The 17089-nt window shown below is 31.3% G+C and overlaps 2 protein-coding genes across 4 annotated transcripts in view; one reads left to right on the top strand and one right to left on the bottom strand.

Annotated features, from left to right (window-relative positions):
* Positions 1-17089, top strand: part of LOC134714978 (nuclear transcription factor Y subunit alpha-like) — a 116035-nt gene that overhangs the window by 88463 nt on the left and 10483 nt on the right. Inside the window, exon 1 of one of the 3 annotated variants that reach the window (XM_063576767.1) lies at positions 16068-16180. The exons of 1 other annotated variant lie outside the window; for it this stretch is intronic. The gene's annotated coding sequence lies outside the window, so the exon portion shown is untranslated. Of the gene's footprint in view, positions 1-16067; positions 16462-17089 lie in introns of those variants that run through there. One more of the 3 variants, XM_063576766.1, reaches the window with a different exon arrangement.
* LOC134714979 (small nuclear ribonucleoprotein G-like) lies at positions 12160-16144 on the bottom strand. Its single transcript, XM_063576769.1, has 4 exons — positions 15966-16144; positions 13631-13653; positions 12808-12932; positions 12160-12456 (listed from the first exon to the last, which is right to left on the bottom strand). Exons 1-4 carry the CDS (start codon positions 15995-15997, stop codon positions 12406-12408), a joined length of 231 nt encoding a protein of 76 aa, XP_063432839.1. The 5' UTR covers positions 15998-16144; the 3' UTR covers positions 12160-12405.

Here is a 17089-nt window from a genome sequence, read left to right on the forward strand (position 1 = left end):
GGTGTTCATTATTTCCATCATATAATCCATACTTTGGACAAATAGAAGACCCAGAAAAATCGTCAACTGTGTAACCGGAAGTATTAGTTCCTGTGCTCTTAATGTCGGATTTCGATGTCTCCCGGTTCTGCAAAAACGTATTGTTCAATTCTTCTATACTTCTACTTTGTTGGTAGAGTAGCTGCATTGTATTGGCAGAAACCTCATCCTGTTTTCTAAACATATGTCATGGTGTCAGCCAAGGTTCCCATGTCGTTCCCCATTCTTTCTAACACGTTAAGCATTTTTATGCCCAACTGATCACCATTTGGCGGGGAATCTTCGCTGACTTTTCGATCAGAACCCGTCTCTACTACTGTATCGTCATTCATGTTTATTATTAAATTGCAATTTATAAAAGATTGTAATTTTCAATCCTGTGGATCGACGTGTACTGAAAATGATTCCCTATCTAACCAATACTCTTGGCATATGTCAAGTGGTAATCTTCTAAACCACTTTTGTGCCCATATTCTTTTAGGATGAAGCCCGTCTCTTAGCAGGTGAAAATTAATATTTTGTCTGTTGTGTGATGATGAGTGGAATAGACCTGAGATAGTTGTGTAGAACAGTTTCACTCATAAGTCCTTTATTTTCTAAATTCGATCTGTAATACTTAAAAAACACGTATTACATGAAACAGTCTAAAAATATGCAAATTATTATGATACAAAATGCAAATTTTGACTAAAATAAAATAAAAAATAAAAATGTTTTTGTATGTCCGGTAATTTGGTGACGAGGTCGGAGCCACCGGAATTATTTTTTTTCAAATGCAAATTTTCGTCAGCTAAATTTTTTGTAAAATTAAAACAATTTTCAGTATTTAAAGTATAAAAATCATACGATCTCACCGGAATAATTATGTTTGGGTTGTGATTGACGGGGATCCGCTTCTGGATCGCCCAATCGTCGACTCACGTGGTTTTCCAAACTGGCAACTTTCCGATGAATTTCCAAACTTCTCAGTCGAATAAATTCACAATAGTCGACACTTCTGACACCAGTGTGATGCCTGAAACATTTCTCAAGCAACGTGGGTCCTATTTGGCACCACAAATAGCAGAGATCTACAAAAAGCTTGGCTTTGACAAAAAGACGTCTGCAGTACTCAAACTTTATTTATAGAACGAACAACATAAAAACAAGTACACAATCCCGAACCCAATAACCGTTACAGTAATTAAAAAATTGACACTGTCATAGTTTAAGTACACTTGTATTTCTACATCAAAAGCTTATGTCATTCGCACTGTATATTGTCAAAGTTGCGGACTTCTAATTTAATAAAAGGTTGATTTTGATATTTTCATTTGTAACCACTGTAATGACGCCGGGTATAATTGACGAGAGCTTTGTTTTTATTCAAGACATTTTTTTCATTTTTTTTTTAACTTAAATACACATGCATGATATTCATTAGCACAATTTAAAACTTACATTCAAATGAATTCCAAGAGGATCAACATTACTTTAGACATACAAATGTAGCAACTCATTCCGAACTTTAATAATTAACGACAACATTTTTTTGCCCATTTCATCATTTTTTTCCCGAAAATTTTAAAATATAATAAGGAATGGATGGATTTTGGGTAACCTGCATTTGTGTTAAATTATTTATTAATGATCAGGTCGAGAATGCTATATAAAACAATTACCACTCATTCAAAAAAAGAAGTGTCAGCCTTTTTTTTATCATACTGATTTTATTACATTTGTAGATGTCTGTTTCCGTTCGATTCCGTTAAATACCAATTCCTCAGACCAATTGGTACTTTGCGGAACGTGCAATGTGAAAAATGCCCGGCAGGCATGGCTTTTTATCAGGAATTTAATGTAAAAAAACTCATCAAAATCGGACTTGAAATAAAAAACAAATATATTTTTTCAGGCCCCCCCCCCCCCCAATTGGTCCTCTTTATCTCGGGTCCCATAAGAGCAATATAAATCCGTAGGCAGTCTACAAATAGAAAATTTAAATGGAATATAAAGAACAGGTTTTTATTACATTATAGATGTCTGTTTCCGTTCGATTCCGTTAAATACCAATTCCTCAGAGCAATTGGTACTTTGCGGAACGGAACGGAACGGAATAATAAATTAAAAAGTTTAAATCAGATTCAACTTGATCACTGTCTCTAATCATCGTCGGAACGGGCTGTTGGAGGCCTCTTTTTTAAAATATAATTACCGATGGAAGGAGAAAGACTTTTTGTGTAACCTGCCTTTGTGTTAAATTTTTTATTATTGATCAAGTCGCAAATGCTATCTAAAACACATACCACTCATGCAAAAAGAGGTGTCAGACAAATTTTTTTATCATACTGCTTTTATTACATTATAGATGTCTGTTTCCGTTCGATTCCGTTAAATACCAATTCCTCAGAGCAATTGGTACTTTGCGGAACGGAACGGAACGGAATAATAAATTAAAAAGTTTAAATCAGATTCAACTTGATTACTGTTTCTAATCCTCGTCGGCACGAGAGGTGGAAGGCCTCTTTTAAAAAATATAATTACCAATGGAAGGAGTAAGATTTTTTGTTTTTGTCTAAGCTGCCTTTGTTTTAAATTCTTAATTATTTATCTGGTCGGGAATGCTATCTAAAACACTTATTTCTTCTGCAAAAAGGGGTGTCAGACACATTTTTTTTTATCATACTGCTTTTATTACATTATAAATGTCTGGTTCCGTTCGATTCCGTTAAATACCAATTCCTCAGAGCAATTGGTACTTTGCGGAACGGAACGGAACGGAATAATAAATTAAAAAGTTTAAATCAGATTCAACTTGATTACTGTTTCTAATCCTCGTCGGCACGAGAGGTGGAAGGCCTCTTTTAAAAAATATAATTACCAATGGAAGAAGTAAGACTTTTTGTCTATCCGGCCTTTGTGTTAAATTCTTAATTATTTATCTGGTCGGGAATGCTATCTAAAACACTTATTTCTTCTGCAAAAAGGGGTGTCAGACACATTTTTTTTTATCATACTGCTTTTATTACATTATAAATGTCTGGTTCCGTTCGATTCCGTTAAATACCAATTCCTCAGAGCAATTGGTACTTTGCGGAACGGAACGGAACGGAATAATAAATTAAAAAGTTTAAATCAGATTCAACTTGATTACTGTTTCTAATCCTCGTCGGAACGAAAGGTGGAAGGCCTCTTTTAAAAAATATAATTACCAATGGAAGAAGTAAGACTTTTTGTCTATCCGGCCTTTGTGTTAAATTCTTAATTATTTATCTGGTCGGGAATGCTATCTAAAACACTTATTTCTTCTGCAAAAAGGGGTGTCAGACACATTTTTTTTATCATACTGCTTTTATTACATTATAAATGTCTGGTTCCGTTCGATTCCGTTAAATACCAATTCCTCAGAGCAATTGGTACTTTGCGGAACGGAACGGAACGGAATAATAAATTAAAAAGTTTAAATCAGATTCAACTTGATTACTGTTTCTAATCCTCGTCGGCACGAGAGGTGGAAGGCCTCTTTTAAAAAATATAATTACCAATGGAAGGAGTAAGACTTTTTGTCTAAGCTGCCTTTGTTTTAAATTCTTAATTATTTATCTGGTCGGGAATGCTATCTAAAACACTTATTTCTCGTGCAAAAAGGGGTGTCAGACACATTTTATTTTTATATCATACTGCTTTTATTACATTATAAATGTCTGGTTCCGTTCGATTCCGTTAAATACCAATTCCTCAGAGCAATTGGTACTTTGCGGAACGGAACGGAACGGAATAATAAATTTAAAAAGTTAAAATCAGAACCAATGTTTCTAATCATCGTCGGAAAGGACGACGTGAGGTCAGTCTAGATATCATAATGCATGACTTGCAAATGCGTTAATTTCATGATAATTTATCAGGACAATCCGACATATTCATTTACAGAATAGTTCCCGATGTTATACATTATTGCACATTTCACCTGTGAAGATGAGATTATAGTACATTTGTGTTATTTGTATATGGAAAACCGTAAAACACAGAAATTTTAAAGTTTGTTTTGTTTTAAAGATTATTCGAAATTTTGATAAATGCCCCCTTTGGATACCTTAAATGAAATTCTGTTCCGTTCCGTTCCGTTCCGTAAAGTACCAATAGCCGTAAGTGATCTGTGTGTGTTATGATCGATGTAATAGTCACAGGCACGTCCTTTTTTTCTCGGGCTGGGGGTTGTATATTACCAAGTAAGTTCATAACGATCAAACGTTTCTCCCATAAAATGAGGTCAAGATCAGATGATACCTACCAGACAGACATATACACGGTCATTTATATACAACAATTCCATAAACCAAATCACAAAAACTTTACATTGACCATTGAATCATGAAAATGTGATCCAGGTCAATGGCACAAGAGACTATTAGACTGACAGCAAACCTGATTTTTTTCTGCATATGTTGAACTCTGAACAGTTAAGCAAGTTTGGACTCTTTGATAAAAAACTAAAAATAGCATTCAAAAGAAACAGGAACATTCGAGAAATCGTTAAGAAACACTCGAAATAAATCAATGTCGCCTAATAGAAATTAATTAGACAGTTATACTTAAACCAACGGAAGGTGGGCCGACAATGAAAAATGCATATTGAAACGTATCTTAAACCTAATATAATTACTCAAACCAGTAATCCATACGTTGATAAAACGTACAATAATAAACAAATAAACATTTAGATAATAATCAAAGTGATGGATATCACTCATGGAAAGATTAGAACAGTAGTTTGAATTATTTCATATTAAGGTATGGTGGGGAAAAAATGAACATTTATAAAACACTATTGTTGAAAATTGCATTTACAGCAGGTCTTTAGAAGGACACTTGCTTTTCCAGTATGAGGATAAATGAGCTCAAATTAAATAATATGTGTCTCTAAATTTGCACAATTTTATTTAAACTGCAGTTTATATCTTATCGAAATTATGTTGCGGTTCTGAACATGTTTCAAAAAAACAAAAAAATGAAAAATTCTTCTAGTAAATGTTACCAAATATCTTTACAAGACATAAATTTGGACCAACAGCTAAAAGCTTTATGGTGCCAACAAAAATAATCTAAAAATATTGTTTTAGGCATTTTGTAAGCTGAAACAGAGGTTATATGGCATTGAAAATTAAAAGTTTTAGAGTGCCTTTTGATCAAATTTTAATGTATTTTCCAACACAGGGCATTTTCAATTTTATTTTTCAATGTAAACTAATTAAAAAACTAATTTATTGAAATGTGGATTCTTTCTTGATTGCAAAAATATATATTTACTTCTAATAAAAATTCAAATGACTAAAATAGATATAATGATTGATGGGAAATGAACTAATAAACAATGGTTTGTTATAATTGAAAGTTTATAAATTTTAAAACTGTTTCAAGCCAATTCCTGATACAAAAGTGAACTAATCTAAATTGTTGATTAATTACAGATGATTATTGGAAAGGAGTAGGTCCGGTAAGGCCCTATTTTGGCCTCAAATTTCAGGTTCATCTGACGAAAGATTGCGACCACTTTTTAAACACTTAAGTGTCTAGTTTATTTTCAAGATTTTAACTGATTTTGTCATTAAAATCGATCCGTTTCAAGCTCAAATATGAAAAATCTACAAAATATGCCGAAAAATGTCACTTTTCAGATGTTTTTTGTCAAAAAATAAAGTGGCCGCATCTGTGTTCATCCTCAACCTTTATATATGTCATGTATTATCATCATATACAACTTATATTTTAATATTAAGGATGAACACGAATGCGGCCACTTTCGTTTTACCCGAAAACCGTCTAAAATTTGACTAAATTGCCAGAATTGTGAAAATTTCAGTGATTTAGCATGACTTTATGGGTCTAGTACACGATATATGTGCACTGTATTGTCAAAAACAGCCCATATGTATGTAGCAGAAGCATTCTGCTATCCAATAAATAACTAAAAGTTGACTGTTTAACAATTTTGTAAAACTGCAATATTTTGGGGCCAAAAAGGGGTCTTACCGGACCTACTCCTTTATCAAGTAAATTATAGGCCATACTTGAATACCTTTTATATATTTATATTTATATTCATGTTTAAATTTTTTAAAGATCTTGTTAATCCATTAATCATTTATCTTTCAGATATAATTTACAGAATTACTTTATGTAATGTAGATCAAAAGTTATTGGCAATAAATAAATCTACCATCCTTATAAATATCAAACAAATAATACACACATTTGTGTAATCAATTATGAGGTCAAATACTTGTGTATTAAGTATCTGGTGGTATTGCTTTAGGTTTTAAAAAATATTTAGACAAGTATATTAGATATATTCAGTCAGACTGCCAATTTGTTCTTTGGTTTAGTATAGACAAAAAAGTTTTAGATTTACCAAATGATGCTATTTTTGGAATTATATATATCCCACCGATAAATACTTCATATACATCAGAAGATGCATTTACTGAAATTGAATTTGAATTACAAAATTTTTGTAGTAAAACAAACTATATTACTATGCTTAGCGATTTTAATAGTCGCACGGGAAATTTGTCTGATTTTTATAACATTGATAAAGATAGTTCTTTTGAAAATAATTTCACAGATTATAATGAATTAAGTGATGTTGATGTTTTAGATGAACTTGGTATACCAAGGCTGAGAAATAGTATAGATACTGTAGTAAATGGGTATGGAAGAAAATTTATTGATTTTTGTAAAAATAACAGAATGTTTATTCTTAACGGTAGACTGGAAGCAAACAAAACAGGTAGTCCAACTAGTAGAAATTCTAGCGTTATTGACTATGCGTTGAGTTCTACTCATTTTCTATACAACATTTGTAAACTTGAAGTGTTAAATTTTTGTAAACTATTTTCAGATGTACACTCTCCTTTGTCTCTTCAATTGTATACAAATAATGAAATAAAAGACAAATTGTTAACAGAAACATTTTGTTGTGGTGACGAAAGAGTAAATAAATGGAAAAATGAAAAATGTAATGAGTATAAGAACAATATAGATAGAAATAAAGTTGATGATATATGTAATAGATTGTCTGCATATGTAAATGATGTAAATAATGTTACTAAATATGATATGAATAACATTGTTACTGATATTTGTGATACTTTAACCGAATCTGCCAAGGCAACATTCGGAACTTCGACATTTAATAAAACTATGTTTAAGTGCTCAAAGAACCAGTTCAGTAAAGACTGGTACAATAAAGATTGTAAAAAAGCGCAACGAGAATTTAGAAAATCTAAGAGGTTATACAAACATTATGGGTCGAATATTTTTAAAGAACGACTTAGACAAAGTGAATTATATTATAAAAAAGTTATGGATGTAAATATTAAGAATCATAATACAGAAATGAGTAAAAAGATGAAGGAAATAAAAACAAAAAATCCAAAAGAATTTTGGAAATTGTTTAATAGAGGTAGAAAAAGAGAGAAAAGCAATATTTCACTGCAAAACTTATTTGATTTTTTCAAGGACTTAAACAAAAATAAGTTCGAAAATGAGTTTTTGATAGAAAACGATGTAAATTCTGATACAGTAAATGACAATTTGAATTGTCAAATAACCCGGGATGAAATTTTGAAAGCTGTAAAAAAAACTAAAAATAATAAATCTCCGGGTGAAGACCAAGTTATTAATGAATATATTGCTTCTTCTCTTGATTGTATGGTTGATATTTATGTACATTTATTTAATATTGTATTTGATACGGGAATCCTGCCTGAGGCTTGGCTTATTGGAAATGTAATACCTATTTTCAAAAACAAGGGGAGTAAATTAGACGCAAAAAATTATAGGCCGATTACACTTTTGTCATGTCTAGGGAAAGTTTTCACGCGTCAATTCTTAACGACAGACTTGGGGATTTTGTTGAAAATTATAACATCTTAAATGAAAACCAAGCAGGTTTCCGGCAAGGTTATTCCACAACGGATCATGTTTTTTCATTATATACTTTATTTGAATTATTACAGGTGAAAAAGAAGAAATTATTTTGTGTATTTGTCGACTTCGAAAAAGCTTTTGATTTTATTCATCGAAACTCATTATTTTTCAAACTGATACTAAACCATGTGAACGGAAAATTTCTAAGAATTATTAAAAATATGTATGATGATGTCAAATCTAGAATTGTTCATAATTCAGAAGTTTCTGATGTCTTTGCCTGTGAAACAGGAGTTAGACAAGGGGAAAACCTTTCCCCCTTTACTTTTCTCCTTGTATCTAAATGATTTACAAGAATTTTTAGAAAATTCTAATATTGAAGGAATTCAGTCTGTAACAAAAGACATTGAAAATGAACTTTTTGTATATTTTAATTTTTTTCTGTTATTGTATGCTGATGATACAATACTACTTGCTGAATCTAACCATGACTTACAATGTATGTTGGACAAATTTTCAGAATATTGTAAACAATGGAAACTGAAAATAAATATAAATAAAACGAAAATTATGATATTTTCAAAAGGTAGAATACCTAGAAATTTGTTATTTAATATAGATGGAAATGAAATTGAGATAGTCAGTAGCTATAAATATCTTGGTATTATTTTTTCTAGAAGTGGCTCATTTCTTTCCACCAGAAAATATCTACGTGACCAGGCGATTAAAGCAATGTATGCTGTAATAAAAAAATCCAGATTAAATAACTTGTCGATCGAGTGCCAACTCGATATGTTTGATAAGGCTATTGTTCCTATACTAACGTATGGGTGTGAGATATGGGGATTTGAAAATTTAGATATTCTTGAGAGTTCATTTGCGTTTTTGCAAACATATATTGAGGTTAAAAAATTCAACCCCCAATTTTATGGTCTATGGGGAATTGGGAAGATACCCGATTTCAGTTACCGTCAAGTCACGTATGATTAGTTTCTGGTGTCGTTTACAAGAAGGGAAAGAGAGCAAACTATCATGTTTATTATATAAGCTGTTATATGTAAATCTCAATAACTATGGTTATGATAGTAAATGGATATTATATATAAAGAAAATTTTTGATGACTGTGGAATGTCAAATATATGGCAAAGTCACAACTTATTTGAGAAACGTTGGGTTGTATTGAGTGTTCAGCAAAGATTAAGAGATCAGTTCATTCAAGTATGGTCAACAGAAATGAACAATTCGCCCAAGGGGCTGTGTTATAGATTGTACAAAAATGTTTTAAATTTGAACACTATTTATCAGTACTACCATTTAATTTATTAATAACCTTATGTAAATTTAGATGTGGGAATAACCGTTTGCCCATTGAGACGGGAAGGTGGCGCAACATACCAAGATCTGAAAGATTGTGTCACCTTTGCGCCTCAGCTGACATTGGTGATGAATACCATTATATCATGTCATGTAATTATTTCAAAGATGAAAGATGCAAATACTTACCACATTATTGTAATAATAATATAAATGTTATCAAATTCAAACAAGTATGTTCAACCCAAAATATTGTTGAACTTGAGAAACTTTGTAGATTTATTAAATCTATGTCTGTGAAAGTCTATCCTCCTGGTTAATACAACTATGTGTTTATTTGTTATTTGTGTAAATATCATATTAATTTGTATTTCACACATGCTATATCTTATATATGTAATATATATTATTGTAATATCTTCTCTGTAACTATGTATTTGGTTTATGAGAATAAAGAAGAAGAAAAAAAAGAATTAGATGCATATTGGAGTGGTCTGTTTAATTAAGTAAGACTGAGGTTGACAGGTTATGTGGCAGTTAAGGAGGTGGGGCATAGTAATTAAAGGCCCACCTTGTCTCTGATTGTTTAGTGATAATGACAGTTGTCAATCATACTAGTTGATTCAATACCCACTTACCTAATCAAAATGTTTTTAAAAAAGCCTGCACATCAGCACACCTTAATGACATACATTCTTGAATGAACTGCTACAATAATATACCCAGTTTTTTCAGTTTATTTGTGTATTATGCTCACATACATCAGAACTATAGGGAACTATATTTTAGTGTGAATACATTTAGTAACAGTAGCTAACCTGTCCTGTTGTTAGGGAGGGTGGTGCCTAAGTAAAGATTTAGAACAAGTTCTAATCTTTCCAAAAATCAAGAGATCTTAATTTTAGAAGATTTCGTCAAGGCGGATTCATTTTAATGTATAGACAGTTTTAAGTGTTTAGCAGCAGCCCTCCAATACACATCCCCAAATTAATGACAAGTATTGGTGTGTATTTGTTTATTCTACATTGGCTAGAGGTTTTAGGGAAAGTTAAGAGCTACAGAAAATAGTAAATCCCATCACTCTTTTGCACCTGTTCAAAGTCAGGGGCCTCCGTTAGACTTTTAAATTAGATGTTATTTTTAATTTAAGTTTATTTGTGTGTTTAAGAGTTTAGTATGATGCCCATTTTTACTGAACAATTGCACATTTTGTTAGATGCCAGCAAAGGTCAATCTCTTGACAGGATTTTCCAGCTGTGCTTAGGACCCAAATGGTAGCCTTTGGCTGTTTTCTTCTCTTTGGTTGTGTTTTAGTCTCTTTACACATTCCTCAAACTCATTCTTGATTTGAATTATCTTGAAATACAAACAATCTATTTTGAATATGATCAACACTGTCAAAAGAGTACATTTAACAAGTATGTCACATATCAAGAGATAAAAATCCAATGTTTGTAATGAGTTTTTCTATTGAATCTTGGGGTTTTACCGAGTTGTTCTATCCTTTACCAGCAGAAACAATTACTCTTAATGCCAAACATAACAATTTCAGCTCATTACTTTTGCTAAATTATTCAATTAGACAAAATGCTTGTCACCACTTAGAGGAGAGGTTGCTTTAATTTTTCAATTTGGTGAATTTAAAATTTAACAACTAATTGAATAGACAAGTTACAGCAGATTCCATTGGGTGTGTAGCGAAATGTAATATCTTTGGTTAGCTTGCTTGTTAGCTGAACCGTGAAGTCATTATTAGGTCAGGTATACTATCCGCCTTTCGAAGTAGCATAGTCCAACAGATAGATCGATTGGTTTTCTGTCGAACTAGTCTATTCTTAAATTAGGATAGTTTACTTAACCTAACAATGACTTCACAGATCAGCTAACCAAAGAGACTACCTTTGGCTACACACTCAATGGAATCTGCTGTAATTATTTTGAGTTATCTTCCTTTGTTTGTAATTGTAAATTTGTTTTTGAGCCTAATTTTACAAGATTCATACACCATGAATAACTAAATAATGTAAATTTTTCATAAAGAAAAGTTTGGTTGTTCAAATACATATATTGTAGCTTGAATATTTAAGTAAAACATACATGGAATGATATTGAAAAGATATGATCTAAAGAAAGATCACTTCATTGGACTATTTTGTTTCAACTATCAATGTAACAAATCTTGGAAGAATTTTAGATCTAGTTAGTACCTAAGGAACATTACCCTTGAACTGAACAAGATGAAATCATCTATTTAAATCAAACTTGAATGGACCACAAGTTACAGTATACACAATTTTTCCATAACCACAAATCCTGAATAGCAAAAGTGAAAATCATCAATATCAATATAGACTTGTCATCAAAAACAACATGCTGTGGGTTCATAATTATTCGTTGGGTACTTATTTTTGTGGGTACAGGTGAACAATGAATTCAATATTATTTTAACAAATTACATATTCAATATAGACTGTGTGTGCATAGATTGGCAAAACCATGAAATCAAATATCCATGAAAATAACTGAATCCACAGTATTAAAATTGGAAAAGCTTTTAATAGTTGAACGGTTTATGAACTAATGTATTGGCACAACTAGAAACACAAAAGTTTTTTTCTTTCAAGAACCTTAACTCCTAACCTAAAGATAAAATCATCAATATTGAACTTGACCTGTCACCTCCATTTTGTCATTAGTAACATAAATGATGGAAAAGCTTTAATTGGACTGTGCAAATGAAGACACTGATCGTCAGAAGCCAATCTTATATCCCAAAATCAATAACCGATTTTACCGTAGGATATCCTATTGAAAATTCCAAATTTTAAGTGTTTTGATAATCACAAGATTTTTTTCAGGGAAGTTTGATGTTACAAGCAGATAATGAACAAATACAATTAACAACAAATACTCTTTTATTTTTGAAGGTCATAAAAAAATGAAACATCATGTCCATGATTAAAGTTAACTAAATACATGTATTCAATGCAGATGTACTTCCATGATTGCAAATAAAATAATAGTACAGAACTATACTCATGACTTCATAAATGAATTACAATGTTAAAATGAATGATAAAGATGATCAGTATGTATAATGTTTCCACGCTGGTCCTTCTCACAATATTTACATCAGTCAGACTTCATATCCTCTCTAAGGCCTCTAATAGTATGATACTGTTACCTCTAACAACCTGCAACAAGATAAGAAAGGATTACATTACAGTCAACATACTTATTTTTTAAACTAAATAGATAAATATTTAACCAGTCTATACTATAAAAATGTATTTTTATCGATTAAGTCAGACAGAAGAAAAAAACTTAACTAAACATTTCATATGAATCCTTTAAGCAAACTTTGTTTACAGAAGATATAATTTGTTGAAAGTTTAAAGACAGTTTAATGGCAAGTCAAAGTACATGTATAGAAAGTATAACAAAGCAATTAATTTCAAAAGTATACATGTATATCATATTTTTTTTAATTTTCTTACAAATATACTGAAAGAAATAATGCATTAAGGATATATTTTCACACTTACCACCATGCCAATAGTATTTCTATCCCCAGCTTTAGTTTCTTCTACACTCTCATCTACTACCAGGTTCATAAAAGGGTCAAAACCTCTCAATGTTCCTGATATTTGACGACCACCATTCAACTTCACTAAAAAAATAAAATTTTAATCTACAGAATTTTAAAATATATTGTTACTGGCTAAGATCCCGAACCCTAAACCATATCAATTCAATTTTGTCATGCCAATATGATTTGAATGATATGAAAGGTTAATCCCCAGAAGTCACCTCCATCCCTTCCAAAATATTTGTTCTTTTCAAAGAACAACTACAAATGTAACTCTTAAAAGTTATACATGTATATACATGTATAAAACAATATTTGTTGAATAACATCCGCTTTGTTCACCTAAATGAATCTTTTCTTAAATGTTTAAATAAAATTTAAAACATAAAAAATAAATTTGTGTACATACTTTCACACTATATTGTTGTTTCAATAATTTTTTTTTTAATTTCAAATTCTTCAAACCATGGAAAATTGTTTGTTGGTCTCCCCATTCATGTACATATGAATATTACATCCCTTCATGATCAGGTAACTACTAATATATGTCAATGTACTCTCAGCAGGTTCAGTATATGAATGCACAGAAAAAATTGGGAGTTCGAAATAAAAATCTGGTTTCTGATAGAAATGCATGATACAGAGATTAGCAATACACATACAACCCTGGAGATTAGACATGTTACAATGGCCAATAAACCTCGACTTATAGCTAGAGGTTGTTAACAATTGCATGCAAGCATCAAATTTTTAAGTTATAAATTTTGTTGGCTACTTACAGCAAACTCTCTTTTCCATGAACCTGAAATAAAGGAACATTGTATAATTATACATTTTCAAGTTAACATTCTGTATTTGCAAACATCATCAAAATTATGACTAATAAACTGTATTCATTCAAGACTTAAAAAAATATTTTGTTTCATACCGAGCAGCTTGAAATTGGACCATCTGAATTTTGGATACCAATTCAGCAGCAAGTCTCAGAGGGTCACAAACAGACCAAGATGCTGTAAACCAATTTATTATGGTGCATAGTTTAGTTCACATTTTACCCTAGCTGTGATTTTCGTGATGTCACCACGAGATATGGCTGAACAAAAAAGGCAGAGAATGTATACAAATGGAAATAATTAGATAATATAGTGTTAAGGAAATGAATAGTCAAACATAAATAGGTACGTCATATCCTAGAAAAATATCTAACGAAACGAACTATATATATTGACAAGTTTTGCATTGATTATAAACAATAAATTTTTTGGGAAAGTGAACATGGGTCGCAATTCCGAACGTTTTCAAATAGGAAAAATCTGTAGCTCTATGGTCCGCAAATAGTAAAAAAATAGCATAAGGACCTGCAGCTAGTTTATAATTAGTATTTAGTGCTTATTATTATAAATTACCTATATGTCTAATAATTTAAATACCTTATAATAGTCATGTCATATGTTAATTGCATTATGTGACACATTTAATAATAAGATTAATTACCTATGTATTATTTATTTAAAAAAAAAAAAACGAACACAATATTGGAATACAATACTGGTATCTATGCAGAATCTGGGTCTGTTCACTCCCATTCATGTTGGCGCCCAGTATCGTTCACACCCTACATGTTCGCACCCAAAGTCTGTTCACACTCTACACGTTTGAGCTCAATTTTTTTTAATTGGTTTGGTGTTTAATGACTGAAATTGTAATAAAGTTTTGTTGTCATATTGTCTCAAAATAAATTGAGACAATGTTTTATGTGTGTTGAATAAATCTTAATCATATTTTAGATTGTGTATAACTATTGTGAAAAAAAAAATCAGTTTCTAAATAAAGTGCTGTCAATGTTTTTTTGTTTGTTGTTGTGTTGAATAACTCTTAAGGTTCATCACAACCTTTTGGCTAAAATGGACCTATTTACACCCCAAATTTACTCTGAGTACAGACTAACCTACATGTATACACCTGCAACAGTTTTAAGGGATGGCAGGAACTAGATATATAAATTTTGAATGCATTTTATGTTTCAGAAAATTATTCACTTTTCTAGTTTTTGCTATCCATTTTTTTTCGTTCATGCAGAAGGTGCAAAAAATAACTAAGTAGTGAAAACGATTGAGAAGCTCCCCTCATATAATCAATGTTGTGAGTAGTATTGATTTAAATGGACAATAGACACCTGTAAACAATAGGTGATTTAACAGGTTTAAACTGTGTAACTGAGTGGACCGTATCAAATGAAACTTGGGTGTTTGTTTATTTTGCTACATTTATCTTCTGCAGACTGGAAAAAAATGCACATCAAAATGCAGGTAAGTTTTTTATTTTCTGAAACGTAGACTTCATATAACTTTTATATATCTAGTTCCTGCCATGCCTTAAAACTTTCCTGAATGTACCAGTTTGTCTGTACTCATAGTAATTTTTGAGGTGTAAACACGGCCATATTTGTCAATTCCTTATGATGAACCTTAATCATGTTTTAGTTAGTGTATTGCTATATCTTTATATCAGTTTCAATATAAAGTGAGATTTTGACAAAGTTTGTTTTCAAGCTGTCACATTAAAAAAAAAATCTTTCGTGTTTTTCTTTTAAAATATTCATTTGGTTTTTAAACATACCAAGCTTAATACATGCAGTATTTACATCGAATACCATTTACATCAAAGCAATTTAGACAACATTCATGATTTTCTTATTATCCAAATAGAATGAGCGAACGTGTAGAATGCGAATAGACTTTGGGTGGGAATGTGTGAGGTGCGAACGGACCTGAAACCATCTATGTTTTTATTTTTAATTTCCCAATTTGATAAAATGATGCATATTTTCAAAAAAAAGAGGGTAGGGGTAGCTTTGAAGAAACTTTGAAAGCCAACAATATCGCTGACCCAACCTGTCAGTCCTTTTATAACCAAGGCTGTGTAAGTGACATGGAAAAATGCACATTCATATAACTCTGTATTAAAGTATAGTATCCTAAGCAAGAGTAAAAGAAGGCAATAATTTCTTTTTTTAAGATTATAGAGGCGCCCAACACAAATCACGATATGTCTTGTTATTTGGGTCTTTAAATGTGCTGAAAACACATGCAAATATTTTCATTCGTGACTTACTTTTTCAATTCTGGAGGATGAGCCTTACTCATTGTGATTAACAAGGATTATTGTCGGCAAAGCCGGCAAACAACAAAAATAGATAATGGCGGAAAAAGCGTTCCGGAAACGAATGTCGGACGATAAAACACCGAGTCGATACCGGCAATATTATATTTAAGAATTTCCGGATTCTCTCTTCTCAACATGCTGAAAATCAAGGATTTATAGAAAATGTACTACAAAGTAGTCTTAATCGGAGGGATAGGACAACCTTTATGCATTATTGCGTACCCTTTTCTGTGACTAATATTATTTTAAATACATTTAGATTTTGTGTTTTAAATTATATGTCTATTTGCGGGAACAAACAAATACATGTTTTATCATAATCCACATTAATTGACTACGTCATGAAATTTGATGCACAATAAATCAGCGCCATTGGACAAGGAAATTTTGAAGAAAAAACCAAAATATACAATATTTGCGTAGAAAATTACACTAAAGCAAAAAAGTGAGCAATAAAAAAGTTTCCTTTATTGTTATGCACGGGATTGCAAAGACATATATCTGAAAATGAGTTGTCATACACAATAACTTCAACTACAATGACTTATCTCATGACGTCTTTGGATGCTGTTTTATAATTTTTAGTTTCTTTTATTTTTTTCATCAACAGTTTCCAGTCCTAGAAATGCATTTATGTGGAATCATAGTTAGGGTTTTTGATCCTATGCCAAACGCCAAATACATGTCCATGGGTAGTGTGATTGGTCCTACTCTTAGACTCTTTGTATTGCAACGGTATCGGGATCGTTCGCCCTGATTACATGTTCGCCATAGGTTCGTTCGCACTGAGTTTGTTCGCCCTGATAGTCCGTTCGCCCTGAGTTCGTTCGCCCTATATTCATTTATAATATGTATATGTTACATTAATTAACGAAATATTTAAATTTATGTTCATGTATATCTATTAAAAGTTAAATACAGAATATTTGCCAAATTTATATTAAATTTTACAGGAACCTGTGAGATATCCCGTAATGGCGGACAAATAGACGAATTAACACTTGAATGCAAATTAGTCCGCCATTACATAACATCACACAGGTTCCCGTAAATTTTGAGATCATAATTCAAAA

Source organism: Mytilus trossulus, chromosome 4, assembly GCF_036588685.1.
Source record: "Mytilus trossulus isolate FHL-02 chromosome 4, PNRI_Mtr1.1.1.hap1, whole genome shotgun sequence".
NCBI classification, from domain to species: Eukaryota; Metazoa; Mollusca; class Bivalvia; order Mytilida; family Mytilidae; genus Mytilus; species Mytilus trossulus.